Source organism: Chionomys nivalis, chromosome 4 (genome assembly GCF_950005125.1).
Source record: "Chionomys nivalis chromosome 4, mChiNiv1.1, whole genome shotgun sequence".
NCBI lineage: Eukaryota > Metazoa > Chordata > Mammalia > Rodentia > Cricetidae > Chionomys > Chionomys nivalis.
Window position 1 is genome coordinate 49,850,049 of NC_080089.1, and position 19,256 is coordinate 49,869,304.

At 43.0% G+C, this 19,256-nt stretch overlaps 1 protein-coding gene across 2 annotated transcripts in view; it reads left to right on the top strand.

Annotated features, from left to right (window-relative positions):
• Positions 1-19,256, top strand: part of Alg9 (ALG9 alpha-1,2-mannosyltransferase) — a 59,087-nt gene that overhangs the window by 9,983 nt on the left and 29,848 nt on the right. For both annotated transcript variants that reach the window (XR_009056997.1, XM_057767234.1), the window contains exons 5-12: positions 4,786-4,874; positions 6,651-6,786; positions 8,911-8,998; positions 9,149-9,254; positions 14,658-14,780; positions 16,723-16,877; positions 17,220-17,349; positions 18,119-18,266. Coding sequence is in view for 1 of the 2 variants with exons in the window: in XM_057767234.1 (XP_057623217.1) it covers positions 4,786-4,874; positions 6,651-6,786; positions 8,911-8,998; positions 9,149-9,254; positions 14,658-14,780; positions 16,723-16,877; positions 17,220-17,349; positions 18,119-18,266 (975 nt within the window). In the remaining variant the exon portion in view is untranslated. The remainder of the gene's footprint in view (positions 1-4,785; positions 4,875-6,650; positions 6,787-8,910; positions 8,999-9,148; positions 9,255-14,657; positions 14,781-16,722; positions 16,878-17,219; positions 17,350-18,118; positions 18,267-19,256) is intronic.

The window sequence follows — 19,256 nt, forward strand, 5'->3', positions numbered from 1 at the left end:
AGCAGAAATCGCAATCATCAAAAAGTTGGCCTGTAAATCTTCATTTATTAGGAATTATTAAAATGAAAACAGTATTTTCTGTGTATAGAGAAGTGAAAGAGGGAACTGAAAACATGAAGAGAAACAAGAACCTCCAGAAATGACCAGGCCGGTGTGAAAAATAGTAAGAACGTATAGAGACAAAAATGTAGTTATTTTATGTTGACTTTATATATATGCACATATAAACATGTGTGTGTAACATTTATATAATTTGATATTTAAGACTCAGTAGATAGTCTAGACAGATTAAGACTGCTAGTAAGCAAAGTAGTAAAATGAAAGATAAATTTGAAAAAATTGCTAGGAATAAAGTTAGATAAAAAAGGAATAGAGAGGAAATTAATGTGTAAGGTTTCTAGCTCTGATACAGCGAATGAGGGGAGGCAACATTCAGGGAAGTGTAGCTCACAGTTTTTAGAGCTAGTGGGAAAGGTTGGTAATCCATAAATTCAGTAAATCATGCATCTTAATCCAGGAATATAAAAAAAATTTAGTGAAATTGTGTAAAACACTAGAGATAAAGAACCGATCTTAAAACTGGACGAGGAGTTCATGGAGTCCCTGTAAGGGCGCACTGAGCAGCAGACCGGTGGCAGACCAAGGACAGGAGCTGGACCAGAGACGGAAGCCCTTGCTTCATAGTTCCGAGAGAGCAGGCTGTGGGCTTGGGGGTGGAGTTCTTGAATACTCTCAGGGCCCTGGGGTCATCCCCAGCAGAACAAAATAAAGAATGCCGAGGCAAATGCCAGCCATGCAAAAGTGAACTAACGTTTAAGATGAAGAGCTAAGTACAGATTTCCAGTTAAAAAGAAAAGAAAGAAAAGCAGCCGGGTGGTGGTGGCACACACCAGGAGAATCTTTGTGTGTTCAAGGTCAGCCTTGTCTACAAATCGAGTTCCAGGACAGCCAGGGCTGTTTCACATAGAAACTCTGTGATAAAAAACAAAAACAAAAAGTGCACACACACAAAGAAAACCAACCTACAAATTAGAGAAAATTTTATTAATATGTTCTTACTGAAAGAACTTCTAAAAGGTGTACTTTGGAAGGATCAAAACCTTTTCAGGAAGAAACATGAAATAAGCCCGAGTGAAGCCACGCCCACACATGGACAGATACTGACCAAGTCAGTAGCAGTGCTGCTCTGAGGGCCCACGCCCACACATGGACAGATACTGACCAAGTCGATAGCAGTGCTGGTCTGAGGGCCCACGTCTACACATGGACAGATACTGACCAAGTCAGTAGCAGTGCTGGTCTGAGGGCCCACGCCTACACATGGACAGATACTGACCAAGTCAATAGCAGTGCTGCTCTGAGGGCCCACGTCTACACATGGACAGATACTGACCAAGTCAGTAGCAGTGCTGCTCTGAGGGCCCCTGCCTTCAATCCAGCATCCAGAAAGCAGGCGCAGGCATGAGTTCGAGGCCAGTCTGGCCTACAGAGCGAGTTCCAGGGCAGATAGAGCTGTCATGTAGAGAAGCTCTGTATTGAAAAACAAACAAACAAACAAAATGAAAAAAATTTAATAGCAACACCTAAAAGGCATTAATTTGTGGGACTGGAAAAAAACAAAATAATCTAAATGTTGTAGAAGGACAGATGTAGTTTCCCAAGTTTGAAAAACATTGACATGGGTAAATTAAGTGGCTTTTTGTGTTATTTTCTAGTCTTTTTTTCCCCTGAGAATTAACATTTATGTTTTTAAGATATTTAAAGTTTATTCTTTGACACTTTCATGCATGTATACAGTATTTCTCGAGCATATCCACTCTAATTCTGCCCTACCATTCCCTCTAGTAGCTGCCTGTAATTAAATCCCCCCTTTATCTTCATGTCTTTTTTTTTTTAAATAACCCCCTGAGCCAGGCAATGGTGGCTCCCTCTAATCCCTGCACTCAGGAGGCAGAGGCAGGTGGATCTCTAAGTTCGAGGCCAAGGCCAGTCTGGTCTGCAAAGTCAGGCCTACTTACAGAAACCCTGTCTCAAAAAACAAAACAAAACAAAAAAAAAAACCCCAACAACAACAACAAAAACCTCCCACTGAGTTCAGTAAGTACTGCACACTTGCATATGGCTCTGGAACAATTGTCTAGAACATGGACCACCTATCAGCTACATCCCCAAGAGAAATGACTCCCCTGCTAGTAGCCATTCATATGAATAGGTCCTCAGCTGTGGCTAGGGCCTCAGGAGCCCTTCCTCGTTCATGCTAGAATGTTGTTCCGGTCACCACAGCTTGCTGTGCGTGGCATGGTCATGTCCAGAAGACAGGTTTCATAGCACTCCTCCCGTCCTCTGGCTCTTGCATCCTTTCCCTCCACTCTTCAGTAATATTCCTTAAGCCTGCTGCTGCTGCTGCTGCTGCTGCTGCTGCTGCTGCTGCTGCTGCTGCTGGTGCTGGTGCTGGTGCTGGTGGTGGTTTTATATAGCTGTCCTTTTAGAGCCGAGCATCAGTAGTCGCTTACTCTCATCACCTGGGCTCTCCATTAACCTCGACACTGTAAATAGAGGCTTCTCTGCCCAAGGCTGAGTACAGTACTAATCTGTGGTTATAAACAAATGTTTAGGAAGGTTCTTTGAATTAATATGTATAGATATTTTGATTGCATGTACACTTTGTATGTGCCTGGTGCCCTGAGAGGCCAAAAGAGGGTGCCAAGTCCTCAGGAACTGGAGTGACAGATGGTTGTAAGCCACCATGTGGGTGCTGGTAATTGAAAGCTGGTCTTGTGAAAGAGCAGCCAGTGCTGTTAACTATTGGATAATCTCTCCAGCCCAGAAGGCACTTGACAACATGTCCATTTAGCAAAACCGAAATAGTAGCTTACCCACTACAACCTCTGAGCTTTCCCAGCAGTGGGCTTTGAGCCAGGTTTACAGTATCAGGCATGAAGTCCTCCCATGAAGAAGGATTCAGGTCCAGTCAGAAAGCAGCTGGTACCCTTAGCAATTATGTTACTGTTGCACCTGTGGGCACATCTTGCCTGGCAGGTTTGTATTATGGCACATAGGGTCCACTGCTGGAGAAGGCCATTGATGACTTCTCCTTCAGTTGTCCAGAGAACCTTCTAGCACTATGAATGCTAGTCATCAGGGAGACAGTTTCAGGTTAGTTCTAGTTTAGTTTTCTCTCTGTCCTGCAAACGAAGTATATGGTGCCTTCAGTATATAGGATGTGAGCTAACTGTGATGGGAAAGCGATCTCTGGAAATAGCTTGGGTTGTTTTGGGGACCTCTGAGACCTCCTTGACCAGTAACTCATAGGGAACAGTCCTGTGCCTGGTGCTGATATTTTCATTAATAATCCATGTCGTCTGGTAACAACATTATCTACTCATGCAAGGCAACTGTTGAAACCTTATTTTTTATTTTAAATAAAGACATATTTTGATTAGCTTGTAAAGCAGTAGACATCCATATATTCTCAGTTCTGATTAATCTGCCTCTCTTCTTCATCTCCTCTGCCCAGTCACTGCTAAAACCTTTAACTCCTTGTATTATCTCTCTGCTTTTTTATTTTTTGAAACACGGTTTCTCTGTGTGACCCTGGCTGTCCTGGAACTCACTCTATAGAGCAGGCTGGCCTCGAACTCAAAGATCCGCCTGCCTCTGCCTCCCAAGCGCTGGGAATAAAAGCATGTGCCATCCCACAAGGCATCCTTCTCTGCTTTTATATCATCTGTGTTGAGAACAGCCTTTGCTGGACAGCTCTGTGCTAGGCACTTTACTAAGCATTTTCCCGACATTAACCCTCACAGAAACTTTATGTAGGCATGGTTGCTATCCTCCTCTTACAGATGTGGAAAATGGCAGATTATCAAATTAGCCACTGCTCGTCAGAATTTGAACCTGCCTGCTGTGGGACAATGGTCTGTACCCTGTCACTTGTATTTTAAATAAATGCTGATTGGCCAGTCGCCAGGCAGGAAGTATAAGTGGGGCAACAAGAATTCTGGGAAGAGAAAGATTCAGTCTACAGTCGTGACCCAGCCGCAGAGGAAGCAATATGAGAATGCCTCAGGGATAAAGGTGCCAAGCTAGCAGACAAGAATAATGAGCTATAGCCGGGCGGTGGTGGCGCACGCCTTTAATCCCAGCACTCGGGAGGCAGAGGCAGGCGGATCTCTGTGAGTTCGAGGCCAGCCTGGTCTACAAGAGCTAGTTCCAGGACAGGAACCAAAAGCTACAGAGAAACCCTGTCTCGAAAAATAAAAAAAAAAAAAAGAATAATGGGCTAGTTTAAGATGTAAGATTAATTAATAAGAAGCCTGAGCTACTAGGCCAACTGGTTTATAATTAATGTAGACCTCTGTGTGTTTCTTTGGGACTGAACAACTGTGAGACCAGGCGGGACAGAAAACTCGGTCAACACCTGCCTGAACCTGAGGCCTGCTATTTCTTACTATATCATGCTATCTCCCTACTGATAGCAGATATAATTCTAAATATGCAGCTTTTCTTAAAGAAGACACCTTCTGTGCCAAGAGTAATAAGTCTGTTTCTTGTGCACATGAAATTGCTAACAACTTTTAAACACGTTTCCTCTTAAGGAGCTCTTCTGTGTCAGGAGGAAGAGTTTGGGTTTCTCAGGCATATGAAGTTGCCAACAGTCTCGACAGCTCTGTGTTTGACTTCAGCTCCTCATTGTTACTTCTCAAACACCCCTCCATTTCTTCTTTGCTTTGTGACATGTCTCTTAGTAGCCACAATATTAATGGTTTTTATCTTTTCTTTGAGGGCTGTGTGCAAGAAATTTGGGCTGCATGTGAGTCGAATGATGCTGGCCTTCTTGGTGCTCAGCACTGGCATGTTTTGTTCATCATCCGGTAAGTAGGAGGACAGGTGTGGGTCACAGGTTCACCTTCCTATGCAGTTGCCTTTGAGGGAAGCACTTGGCCAACAAAGTTATGTAGATGAATGCTTGGCAGGGCACTTGTGTGACCTGCACAGATTCATGAGAAGTAGACCTGGCAGTCTCACTGGAGAGTTTCTGTTCCTTCTTCCTAATGGCCACTGGGGGAGGAGAGTATTTTTGATTGATGGCTCTTTTTCTGCCTGTTATTTGAGATGTATTCTATAGAGGTTGTATCCCTTGGGCATTTATTTTATAGTTAGCTTCTGGACACTTAGAATAAAGGTTCTAGGTAGGACTTGTAGCTTTCCAGCTGTGTTGCCTTTGAACACCTATATTCTGTGGACTGAGCTAAGGCAGCCTGTTCAAAAGATAGGTGGTTCCCAATTCTCCAGAAAAATTATCTTGCTAAATTATCTCAATTTTAGTTTATGCTTATATAATCAAGAATCTAGTAGGTACACTAAATATACAAGATAGCACCTTGCACAGAGGTCACAGTTAGCATTTTCTTCATTGACTATATGGAAATGAATGTTCTGCAGGGACCTCCGGGCTCCACCCTGGACCAGCTTGGAGAGCCACTGTAGTGAATGTGCAGTAAATGCTTCATCAGCATCAGCAGAGACCTCAGATTTCTCTGCTCTTTTGTACTCTGCACTGGCAGCCAGAGTTGACTTCAGTATTATTTAGCATCTGCCTGTGAAAGTTGCATCTCACATGTTCTATGTTTTAGTTACTTTGCTAATCCAGAAACAGATTTGTATGTGTGGGCGTTCCCTTAGTTTTGCAGTGAACTTGAGGCACTTTGGAATTCAGTCTTTACTGCGGAGCCTTTGAAGTAGGCCCTTGCTGAGTGTCCTAAATCTCACTGCATATTCATTGTAGTTCTTGTTAGAATCAGCTGATTTTTTTGCTTCAGGAATCAGGCCTTATAAAGCATGAGAAGCCACATTTTTGTTTAGTTGTTAGGAATATTTTGCTGCTGTTGCAAGAGCCTTGAGTGTGTTCAGACTATTGTATACCATGACAAAGTTATGGTAGATGTAATGGTTCAGGGGCTATGCCAAAGCCAGAATGTAGCTCTGAGCCTTGAGGAGGCTTCCTAGAATCCCTGTTGAGAACAAATGTGAACCAGGATATCTTAGCAGAAGAAACCAGTACATCGTCCGCAATGGGTCTGAGTCTTTTGAATCATATTCTCTGCATGGAAATAAAGGTGGGGAGTCCTGGATTTGTTTAAGCTTTAAATTTAGGTACAGGCCAGGAGAGGAATGGATGGCTAGTATTGTGTAACTTGGATAAAAGGTCTGAGGAAATAAAAACCACAGTGCCTTTTGTGTTTTGAAAAGGGATGTCCTTTGACTACCCGTTTGTTTCCTTCACTTCCTCCATTTCTTTGTGTATTTCTTTCTACCCAGGGTCTCATGGTCCAGGACAGGGTCTTATGTGGCCTCAAACTTGCTGCACAGCTGGGGATGCCCTTGAACTTCTGATTTTCTTGCTACTACCTCCTGAGGGCTGGGACTATAGGCATATGCCACAATGTCCAGTTTTTTTGTGGTCTAGGAATTGAACCGCAGGCTTTGTGCATTATAGGCAAGCACTCTGTCAGCAGAGCCATGTCTCCAACCATAGTGCTCGTTTATAATGGTGTTTTCCAAAGTAGATTCATTTTGCGGTGCAGGTGAATTTTTAAAATCAATATCTAATCTCATTCTCTTGTTCCTTTCTCTCTTTGCTCTTGTAGCATTCCTTCCTAGCAGCTTCTGCATGTACACTACATTGATCGCCATGACAGGATGGTATATGGACAAGACACCCATTGCTGTGCTGGGAGTAGCAGCTGGGGCTATTGTAGGGTGGCCATTTAGTGCAGCCCTTGGGTAAGAAACTTAAGTTATTCCTCTCCTGTATACCCTGGGCATCTGGTCAATCCTGATGTTGTATCAGATGCAGATTTCCCAGCCAGCAACGAAAGCTAAAGAAATTGATTTGACTGATGAAGACTTTGGGAACAAAAGTATATTACTGCTTCTTTGTGTGTTTTATTCTAATGAGAGTAATGAATGCTAAGCTACTGCTGAATGCTGCCATTGCTAGCATTACCAAACCCATCACAGTTTTTTTTCCTAAATTTTACAACTCTGCAAGAAGCTATAATAATTAGTAGTTTTGAGTGGGTTGGATTTTTGAGACAGGGTTTCTTTGTGTAGCCTTGGTTGTCTTGGAATTAGCTCTATAGACCAGGCTGGACTTGAATTTACAGAGATCCACCTGCCTCTGCCTCCTGAGTGCTGGGATAAAAGGTGTGTGCCACCACTTCCTGACAATAATTAGTATTTTTATAAATGAGAACATAGGTAGTAAGATTTGGAATGATTTGCCATTAACATTATGCTTGCTTTTTAAAAAATGCTTTTACTAGCATGTATTAATTATACATACCAGGTTTCACTGTGACATTTTCATACATGTATGGAATGTATTTCAGCCATTTTCCTCAGCCGTGTTACTCTCTCTTGTCCCACTCCCTCCTGCTGACCCCTTTCCTCTGTCTTCTAAAGCTTGCTGATGTTTCTCACACTGCTGCAGTCTGTGCTGTGCATTTTCCTTGTCACCCGGATTGCAATGTTCCCTTTTGTCCTTCTCTCTTCTTGAAAAACATAAAATATGTGCATGGGGTGCATGTCTGCAGTGTTCCTGCAGGCTAGAAAAGGGCATCAGATCCCCTGGAACGGAGCTGCCACGTGGGCGCTCTGGAAGAGCAGCCCATGCTCTTAATCACTAAGGAATTTCCCCTGCATCCCTTCCCCTTTCTTGAGCCAGCTCCTTCCCCGAGTTTAAGTGTGTTTCCACTTCCTTCCGTACTCTTGGTTTCTACTACTTTCTCCGTTTGTCTACCTTAACTTCTTGACTATACTAGAGGAATGGCTCATTGGTTAAGAGCGCATGCTGCTCTTGGAGAAAACTGGAATTTGGTTCCCAGCATCCATACTGGGTGATTCACAACTGCCTGTAACTGCAGTTCCAGGGAATCTGGTACCCTCTTCTGGACATTGCAGGCACTAGCACTCACATATTATATACATAATTTAAAAATACATCTTAATAGTTGTTATTAACATTTTAAATATAATATTCCATATTTTTAAAAGTACCTATAGGATATAGCTCAGTAGTAAAATGTTTGCCTGGAATGTATAGGACCTCACCACAGCAACAAGTAACCAGAGAGCAGATTTAATGAGGTAAAAAGGGTTTTTGGAGACTGGAGAAATGACTTAGTAAAGTGCTTGCCATGCAAAGCACCCACTTAAAAGACAGGTATGGTGCTTCTGAAATCCCAGGGCTAGGATGGAGACTGAGGAGTTTCTGGAGCTCACTGGCCCTCTAGCCTCGCTGAATTGATAAGCTCCAGGGTCAGTGGTTGACCCTCTCTCTAAAAAATGCAGTGGAGAGCCACTGAGGGAGAGTTGGCTCAGCAGTCAAGTCACTTGCTGTACAAATCTGAGTTTGATCCCTGGAGTCCACATAAGTGTGAAGGGGACAGAACTGATTCCTCAGAGTTACTCTCTGACCTCCACATACACCATGGCATGTGTACTTGCAGACCTATACACATGAGAAATTATTTATTTACAAGGTAGAAATATATAATAAAATCCTAGTTAATTTCAGAAGGGAGAGGTCAGTCTTTGTCGGGTCGGTGTAGGATAATGATGTCCATGAATGTGTATTGAATATGTCTTACATGTCCAATACGTATCGATCAGTGTCAAGATGGTCCAGCAGCATCTGTCTGTTTCTTGTCCATCTGTGGCATACCTCTCCTGATGGGTCCTCGGAAAGACCAGCTTATTTTTGAGAAGACGTCTTGTCACATACCGGCTTCCTTTCTTCTCTGCCCCTGGGAAAGTCGTTTGGTTCTCTGCTCAGCATAGACCTGTGTGACTCTGTCGCAAGTGTTTAGTGCTTTACCAACATCTTCCTGTGTTTCTGTTTAATAGTTTACCCATTGCCTTTGACTCGTTGGCCCTGAAACACAGGTGGAAGAGTTTCTTTCATTGGTCGCTGGTGGCCCTAGTTCTCTTCCTGGTGAGTTTCCTGTTTTCTGCATTTGCTCTCATGGTTGAAGTAGCTTCTGATGTGGTGAAGGAAACATCAGGAGCTCATTTTATTTTTCATTCTGAAGTTTTTCCAGCAGCATTTTGAAAAGTACCAATGCTGTTTTTTCTTTTACTTTAGGTGCCTGTGGTGGTCATTGACAGCTACTATTATGGGAAGTTGGTGGTTGCTCCTCTCAACATTGTTCTGTATAATGTGTTCACTTCTCATGGACCTGATCTTTATGGTAAGCCTTCAGAAAATTTGAGGAAAAAGTAGAAAACAGGTTAATTTACCTGAGCTTTACAATTTTAATTCACATATATCCCTTCCTCCCCATTCCTTCCCTGCACGCTTCAGGCATAGTCCAAGTTGGCCTTGAACTCCTGATCCTCCTCCTACATTCTAGAACTGGAATAACAGCTTGCACTGGCCAAATGTGGCGTTTTGAGCTGTGTCTTTTTCTACTGAACACAGAGCTTTTGACTGCAGTGTAATGAAAACATAGCCCATGTCTCCTGACTGGTGCGGTTGTCAGCGCTGACCCTCCCTCGGTGCTGCTGAATGTTATCGCCAGATCTAGACTCAGGGAGCTTGAAGGAGTGCTGGCTATGCGTGGTGTCACTGTGTAGCCAAAACTAGTCTTAAACTTGTAGCAATCCTTCTGACTCCACCTCCCAAGTGACGCAATTGTAGGGTTGACCATCCATGCCTGTCTTAAACTGTGGCTTTAATGCTTTTTAAAGTTTTTAATCTAACTACTTTTGAGATGGTTGTGGTGGTACATGCCTGTAATTTCAGTACTGGGGAGGCAGAGGCAGGAGTAGCAGTTCAGAGCTAGCTACATAGCAAGTTTGAGGCTAGCTTAGGCTACATGAGACCCCTATCTTAAAAAACAGCAGCTGGGTGTGGTGGCGCACGCCTTCAATCCCAGCACTCAGGAAGCAGAGGCTGGGGGATCTCTGTGAGTTAGAGGTCAACCTGGTCTGCAAAGTGAGTTCCAAAACAGCAGGGTTGTGTTTTTTATACAAAGAAACTGCATCTCAAAAAACAAATACAAATCAACAACAACAACCAAACTTCTATTATCATAAAATGAATATAATAACAAAAAGAAAACAAATAGCTCCGTCATCTCCATGTAGTAGTATTAACTTTTAGGAGTATATTTGTACATATGTTTTCTATACATATACATTTGACGTTAGTTTTTTTGGGGGGGGGGAAGAAAGTTTGGAAAATCTGCAAAGTGAGCAGAGGAGACTCGCATCAGCAGGAGAGAATGAGCAGACTGGCCGGTTTAAGATTAAGAGAAAGTGATTGCCTATCGTGCCTCCATGATGTAGTCTCCAGGTACCCGAGAACCTCCGTCTCTTACCCACCCCTCCCCAGTCTAGTTTTATTTGACCCCTGAATGCATTTGGGCTGCCTAGTTACCGAAAGATGTTAGAGGCTTTTCTAGATCAACCAAGCCACTAAATACTTCATGAGCAGATTTCCCCCTTGGAATCAGGGTGGTTTCTTTCTTTTTTTTTTTTTTATTTATTTCTTTATTAAAGATTTCTGCCTCCTCCCCGCCACCGCCTCCCATTTCCCTCCCCCTCCCCAAATCAAGTCCCCCTCCCTCGTCAGCCCTAAGAGCAATCAGGGTTCCCTGCCCTGTGGGAAGTCCAAGGACCACCCACCTCCATCCAGGTCTAGTAAGGTGAGTATCCAAACTGCCTAGGCTCCCACAAAGCCAGTACGTGCAGTAGGCTCAAAAACCCATTGCCATTGTTCTTGAGTTCTCAGTAGTCCTCATTGTCCACTATGTTCAGCAAGTCCAGTTTTATCCCATGCTTTTTCAGACCCAGGCCAGCTGGCCTTGGTGAGTTCCCAATAGAACATCCCCATTGTCTCAGTGTGTGGGTGCACCCCTCGCGGTCCTGAGTTCCTTGATCGTGCTCTCTCTCCTTCTGCTCCTGATTTGGACCTTGAGATTTCAGTCCGGTGTTCCAATGTGGGTCTCTGTCTCTGTCTCCTTTCATCGCCTGATGAAGGTTAATATTCAGGAGGATGCCTATACGTTTTTCTTTGGGTTCACCTTCTTATTTAGCTTCTCTAGGATCACGAATTATAGGCAAAATGTGAGTGTGGTTTCTTTATCAATCTTCTAGGTGTCTCCAGAGCATTCTCTGCATTTGACTGCCCTGGCTTGGTTGGGAGTCAGGTTGATACTACATCTGTGTCTCAGGTCAGCTCCTATAATTAGTGTTTGTTGGGCGGCCTGGCCAGTTAAACCAGTAGCTTGCTTTGGCAGCCTCTAGATGTCTCCCTTCAGCTAGGGAAAGTTCACATGTTTTAAATTGCCCCTGAGTTTGGTTTATGTATACGATTTTATTTGACTACATCTAGACTATGTGGTGAAAATTGATTTACATGTCTCCAATTAGAAATTTATTCATTCTTTATTGGTGAATGGGTTAATTTTGAAAAACTGGCTTCTCACTTTCATAAGTGGGTCATTATATGCTGGGTAGTCTGACTGCTTATTAAACTCTAAAGAAAATATGAAAGTGATGCATTTTTGTAGCCCTTTAGAGGCTCTGGAGACGATCGGGCTAGTGGGGACATGGAGAGGAAAGGCCTGATGTTCCTGTTTAGTAGTGGGTTGGTCAAGGAGGCTGCAGTAGATTTGGGACTACAATAGACCTGTGTCCAGTCTCTCCTTGGACTCTGGTGTCTGCAGTTCATTTCACACAATGTTTGTTAAGAAGAGTTCCTAGGGTTTTGTGCCACTTCGTAAGTCTGCTTTGATTTCACTCAATTTAGTTTTGCTATCATGGAAATAGAATACTGGTTACTCTGTCAGTAGTGGGGATTGTCTCACCAGCCGTGAAAGTGATTGTGTATTGCTGTAGGTAGCTGGTCTTAACAGTTCCTTGATAGAAGTATTCCAAGAACACAAATTCTACTCTGCTCAGAATTTGAACTTGACATTATTTTTTGTTCTGTTTTTCAAGACAGTATTTTTCCGTATAGTTCTAGCTGTGCTGGAACTCGCTCTGTAGCCCAGACTGACCTTGAACTTGTGATCCTCCTGCCTCCACCTCTTTCAGCAAATCTTCCCGGCCTGTGCCACCACAATTGGTGATAATTGTTTTAAGTCTGATTTCAGTTCTTGGTTTTCAGAGTCTGTTTGTTTATTTGTTTTCTTGGAGCTAAGAACTGAGCTGATTACTGTTCTTTAAGAGTGTTAGCTTCTCCTTGTTTAAATGCCTCCCGTGGAGAGGATACTATCTTAGCTTTGAGTTGGAACTCCTTGTACATTGTAGGTTCACAGTAAAACATCAAGAAGGAATGGAAGATTGATTTCTATAGAATCAGTCGGGATCCTCGTTGCCGTCAGGTCTTAGAACTGTTTTGGTTGGACCTGATAGAGTGCTGACTTGGGATTTTTCTTGATACCAAATAAGAATAATATATGTAAATTATTTTAAGATGCTTGTTGACTGTCAGTTGGCTCAGTCTCAGGGACAGGACCAGCATTGTGGATGCTTTGATATTGTGAAGTCATTAACTGAAACCCAGAGAAGACATTTTTATACCTTGAAAGTATAACCACCCAGAAAATTTCTACAACTCAAAGAATAAATGGGAAAAAATGAAAGATTAGAGATGTCTCAAATGAATGACTTAGGACAGGACTTCTGCCCCTGACTAACGGTTTAGTTGTCTTTGACTAGGAAGGAGCTTTCCCCAGAGGTGGTACACGATTGAACGAGGGCCCTTCCTTCGCGGACCACTTCCCTCTTACTCCTCTAAGTGTCTCTAGCATTATGACTTTCGTTTCTAACCTTATTTTGCTGTGCAAGCTACAAAAGAGTCAGGTTTTTCTGCCTCTGCCTCCTGATTATCCTTTTAAGCAATGCTGATTGCAGGAAATTGCTATGGTGCAAGGCGGATGTCACAACGCGCACTGATTAAAACCTGCATGTGTCATGCACTGCCTGATTGAAGTAATCACACAGAGGGAAAAGAGATGAGAAAACGGCTAAATGTTCGGGGAGGGGAGCTCTTTCTTACCTTTCAGGTTTAAGGATCTTTTTTTTGTTTGTTTGTTTGTTTTTCGAGACAGGGTTTCTCTGTGGCTTTGGAGCCTGTCCTGGAACGAGCTCTGTAGACCAGGCTGGTCTTGAACTCACAGAGATCCGCCTGCCTCTGCCTCCCGAGTGCTGGGATTAAAGGCGTGCGCCACCACCGCCCGGCAGGTTTAAGGATCTTGAGTTATGAAATAAAACCATTGTGAGACTTGCATTTCAGCCATTTTGCTTCCTTCCGAATCCTTTGAGTTCTGAGCAGGACCTGGGTCTCTGGTCATAATGGGGACAGCAGCTGAGGAGGCTGGAGAGGTGGCTCAGTGGTTAAGGTGTCTGCTGTCCTTGTAGAGGACTCAAGTTTGGTTCCTGGTACTGTGTCAGGCAGCTTACAACCACCTGTAGCCACAGCTCTGCAGCTGTGGTTCTCCACCTTCCTAACACTGCGACCCTTTAATACAGCTCCTTGTGTCGCGGTGACCCCTAACCATTATTTTCATTGAAATATGTCATTCTTTCATAACTGTAATTTTGCTACTGTTATGAATTGTAATTAAATATCTGATGCAGGATATTTGGTGTCTAACCCCTGTGAAAAGGTCATTCAACCTCTAGGTTGAGAACCATTGCTCTAGAGGATCTGATGCCGTCTTTTGGCCTTTGCGGGCACCCACCCACACATACACATTAAAAAACCCCACAAAAAAGCCATGCTGTTTTTTAAATTAAATATGTACATATATATATATACACACACACATATACACACGTATGTGTGTGTGTGTGTGTTGTTTCTGGTTCTTCTGAGGACTGAGCCCAGAGCTTCATGCATGCTTGGCAAGTACCCTACTACTCAGCTATATCACTAACCCTAACCCTGAGTTATTGCTTTTTATGAAACACATGGAACATATGTGTGACTGTAAAATAGGAGTTGAACTTTTAAAGGGGATGCATAGCTGTAAGCAAGTTTATCTGTTACTTAGTCTTCAGAGTATTGAAACTACAGTTAAATTCAAATGATGTCTTAGGTGTTTTAGCTTCATGTGCTCTGTGCTCTTTAGCTACTAATACTAGTTAAAGTGTTTGTCTCATTTGGGTTTGTTGGTGCTGCCTTAACAGAATATTAAGACTGGGCAATTTATGAAGCACAGAAATGTGTTTCTCCTGGAGGTTAGGAGTCCAGTATGATAGCTCTTGCAGGTTGAGTGCTTAGTGAGAGCTGGGCCTATGCTTCTGCAGTGGCACCAAGTTACTACATCCTCTAGAGGAAAGGAATTCTGCATCTTCTGTGGTAGAGGAGAAGATGGCTAAATTCCTACTGATAGGGATAAAGTGAAATAATTAAAATCCGGTAATTCTCATCCAGAGCTTCTTAACCCGTCTGCGTTTCCTGTCTTCCGCTCTTGTGCCTCCTGTATATGCCTGAGCACTGAAGAACGCCTAGGCTTGTGGATTTTCATTTAGTTGAGTGTTAAATTGCCAGTGCTTCTTGAGCAGAAAGCAGTAAGGGCCAAATACTGTGGCAGGCGTTGAAGGCATCACTAATGACGTCCTATCTCTTTCTCCCTCAGGTACAGAACCATGGTATTTCTACTTAATCAATGGATTTCTGAATTTCAACGTTGCTTTTGCATTGGCTCTTCTGGTCTTGCCACTGACTTTTCTTATGGAGTACCTGCTGCAGAGGTTCCATGGTGAGTGGTTTGAGATATGGCAGGTTTTGGAGGAGGAGAAAGCAGGTAACAGGTTAAACACCAAGTGGAAAACTGCTTATTTTAGTCTCCACTCTCTCTGTGAAAATGGTTGAATAACTGAGATTTTAGTTTGCATTTGTAGATTATTTGGTTAATTGTTCAAATTGAACAAGATGAAGCTTTGTGTCATCTTAACCTGTGAGTCATAGCCCTTGGGGTTGCATAGTCTATATTTACATTATGATTCATAACAATAGCAAATTTACAGTTATGAAATAGCAATGAAATAACTTTATGTTTTGGGGTCACCACAACATGAGGATCTATATTAAAGGGTCAGCATTAGTACGGTTAAGAATCACTGCCTTAAGGGAAGGAGGTCAGTGGATTTTACCATTACCAGGGAAGCAGAGACATTTGGGGAAAGTACAGGAGGCCAGCCTGTTTGAACCATTCCCCTTGTAGAGGCAAGCGTCTTGGATGATTGTTTACAGTGATCTGTGCTACAGGCAAACATTCTGAAGCTGGAACTGAAGCAGCTTGCCAGGGGCCAATGCTCCAGGCTCCCTCTGCTGTGTGGCACTCACCTTACTCTGACTGTGTGTCATACAGCCGCTACTTTCTCAAGCAGTGGAGCTGGGTTTCTGGTGTCTGCATTATGGAAGACAAATTTGAGCAGAAATTCATGAGAGCTTTGGGAAGGTTTAACTCGAGACATCTTAGTTGGATTTTCGTGCCAGATGAGTGATCTTCCCTTCTTACCTGCTCAACTTTTCTTGTTAATGGTTTATATAGCATGTGCTGTCTGGACAGTGAGGGGATCTTCACTCATTTAGAAAGATTTGGAAAATGATTGGAGGGGGCAGGGAGAGTATATTGTGGAGGCCAGAGGACAACCGTTGAGAGGCAGTTTTTGCTCTCTGTTGTGGAATCTTGGGATTGAACTCAGGTTGTCAAGTTTATATGGCAGGGCAAATCGCATTACCCACTGAGCCATCTCACTGGCCCAAGGTCAGGAGTGTTTACCTCCAGAGAGTTCTGTAGTTGCACCAATGGTTTAGTAACTAAATCAGACAGCTGGGAGGGCTCTTGACTGTCACGCTGTAGACATAATGAACACCAGGGGGTGCTGTCTGCCCACCTCTTGCCAGCATTTTGTAGATACTTTCCTCATTGTCAGTAATGCCAACCTAGCATGGATGCCTTTTTTCAAGGCTCTTGTAATGCCAGGAATTCTCCAGCAGGTGCTTGGGGCACAGTGTTCTCTATGTTCCTTTTATTATTTTGAGAGTCTTTTAAGTACATGTTGGTTTCAGTTTTGTGATTCAGAGTAGATGTGGATTGTAAAGACAGAAAATTTCCTTTTAGAGTATTTTGTGTTTGCTTTGAAGCATTGTCATTGGTCTTGGTGACACTCCTGTAATCCTAGCACTCCAGAGAATGAGGCATTTGGGTCAAGTTTGGACAACAGAACAAAACAAGGCAGACTGGGTTGGGGCTTGATGAATAGGGTTCATCAACCTATTTAACTGATTTTTTTTTTTCTTTCATCCATGCTGTTTTAACAAACCCACTGGTGTGTGGATAAAAGGATTACTCAAAGTGGATTTGGTTAATTTGGGGAATCTTTGGTCTTAGTGGCAGGACCCATACAGAGAATATGCTTTTTCTCTTTCCCCACCTAGAGTTTATTAAGCTCTGTTATCCATTAACTGTACTTCCCCTGTGTTTTAACTGTTGTTCCTCCCTCTAAGCTTTGGGTCTCTTGGAAAATCCCAGGAGTATGTTCCTTATGTTAGAATGAGGGTAAATTCCTAAGTTGAAACATTTTAATGGGATGTCATCCTAGTATCAAATTTAAATTAAAAAAAAAAAGACTTTGAAACAAAATACACTGTTTGGGTCTCACGTGATAACAGGAGGATGTTATTTTGTCTTGCAGTTCAGAATTTAGGACATCCATATTGGCTTACCTTGGCACCAATGTATATTTGGTTTCTAATTTTCTTCATCCAACCTCACAAAGAGGAACGATTTCTTTTCCCAGTATATCCACTTATATGTCTTTGTGGCGCTGTTGCTCTTTCTGCACTTCAGGTGAGTTTCTGGGAAATGTTTGTCTGCCTCTTCTTGATTCATTTCTGACACTAGAGTTTATTCTTGTAAAGTTGGCTGGCTAAGCAAACCTGCAGACAGAGCTAGAAGAGTTGACTTTGGTCTTTGAATTTGGAATGGGTACCACACCAACTGTTTGCACATGCTCACACCCCTTGTTCTGCTTCTGTATCCCAGTGTTTCTGTGATGGTGTGTGGCTGTGCATGTTGTGTCTGTGATGGTGTGTGGCTGTGCATGTTGTGTCTGTGATGGTGTGTGGCTCTGCATGTTGTGTCTGTGATGCTGTGTATCTTGTTTATCAATACGGCTGCCTTTTCTTCTAGAAATGTTACCACTTTGTGTTTCAACGATACCGCCTGGAGCATTACACCGTGACGTCCAGCTGGCTCGCGTCAGGAACAGTTTTCCTGTTTGCGCTCTTGTCATTCTCTCGCTCTGTGGCTCTGTTCAGAGGTAGACACACTGGGAAGTCTTAACTCACAAAGAACTTCACCTTCGTGTTTACTTGTAGCGTGTGGTTGGCTTATGCTGGGTGGGGTGTAGCTCTGGACTGAAAGGAGATTGCTAGATCACCATGTCACTACACATTTTCCCCTCCAATAGCATTGATTTCCGACCCTCGTTTTCAATTTAAATACTTTTTATGTGTATAGGTGTTTTGTCTGAATGCATAGGTACTACATGGGTATCTAGTGCCAGCGGAGACCTGAAGAGGGCATTGAATTCCCCGGAACTGAAATTACAGACTATTGTGAGCTGATGTGTGGGTGCTGGAAAATGAAGGAGGGACCTCTGAAAGAGCAGCTAGTGCTTTTAACTGCTGAACCATCTCTCAGCCTTTGCCATTTTTAATGTTTGCTGCTAATGTAATGAAACCTAAATATGTTATACAAATTGGAACTAAGTTCTCCTGGTTAAATATTTCCTAATAATTATTATTGGGGTCATAATAGTATAATATACCCAAGGAATAGAAAATCTAGAGGGTAAAACAGTATACAAAGAACAAGAAAGCAGGTTACGTTTGACAAATAAAGCCTCCACTGTGGTGGTTGTCCCACCAAGAGAGACATCTGTGCTGGTAGAGCTGGCTTCCCACTGAGCTGCTGTGGGTTTTCACACTCTTAGAAATTTCATGTGGATTATAGTGGGATATTAAAATGAATTATAACTAAAAGTTAGAACCTCATCTTATGCTTTCATGAACTCTTTTCCCTTTTAGGATATCATGGGCCCCTTGATCTGTATCCAGAATTTTACCGAATTGCCACAGACCCAACCATCCACACTGTCCCAGAAGGCAGGCCTGTGAATGTTTGTGTGGGAAAAGAATGGTATCGATTTCCCAGTAGCTTCCTTCTGCCTGATAAGTAAGTCATCCTTTAATTCATAATATTTCTGTATGTGTGGAGGGTATATGTGGGGTTGAGTATGTGCATGTGTGTGTTCAGAAATGTCAGAGGTGGACAGAGTGTCCTCTTCTCTCACTCTCTGCCTGTTCTTTGAGGCAGAGTCTCTCGCTCTACCTGGAGCTTGCTGCCTCTTCCCCTCCCTGCCCCAACTAAGCTGGATTGCAGTCAGCAAGCCCCAATGGGGTCCTGCTGTCTCTGCAGCCTCAGTGCTGACATTACAGGCATGCACGGGATAGCCGGTGTGTTAATGTGGGTGCTGGCATCTGAACTCTGACCCTCAGACTTGCACAAATTGAACTCTTAACCACTTAACTATCTCTCCAGTTCCTAATTCTCACATCTTATATATTTATTTTAAAGATTTACTTATTTTTTTTTACATGAGTGTTTTGCTTGCATATATTTATGTACCTAGCTGGTGCCCAGCTAGGCCAGAACAGAGCATCAGATCTTCCGAAACTGAAGTTGAAGAGAGTAGTTAGCGTCCATGTTGGTGTTGGGAACTGAACTCAGATTCACTTCAGGAACAGCAAATGCTCTTAACTTCTGAACCATCTCTTTACCCCCATTTCCCAGAAATTTACATCAGAAAGTAGCAGTTCTATGGCAAGATTGTGTTAGAGTTTGTTTGTTTTGGAAGGCTTAATTTTTTTCTTTGGAAGTGTATGTATATGTGTGTATATTTGGGACACATGCACCCATGTGTAAATGTGTGAGGAGGTCAGAGGTCAGCTTTGGGTTTGCCGTTTTTTTGCGACAGGGTCTCTCATGACCCAGGACTTACCAGTTAGGCTAGGCTGGCTGACTGGGTAACTAGCAAGTCCCTGGGATCGTCCTGTTTTTGCTTCCCCAGCACTGGTATTAGAAATGCACCCCATCACACCTGGCTTTTTCACTTGACCTCAGATTCTCACCAACTGGACAGTCTTCTGACCCTCTTTGGAGTTT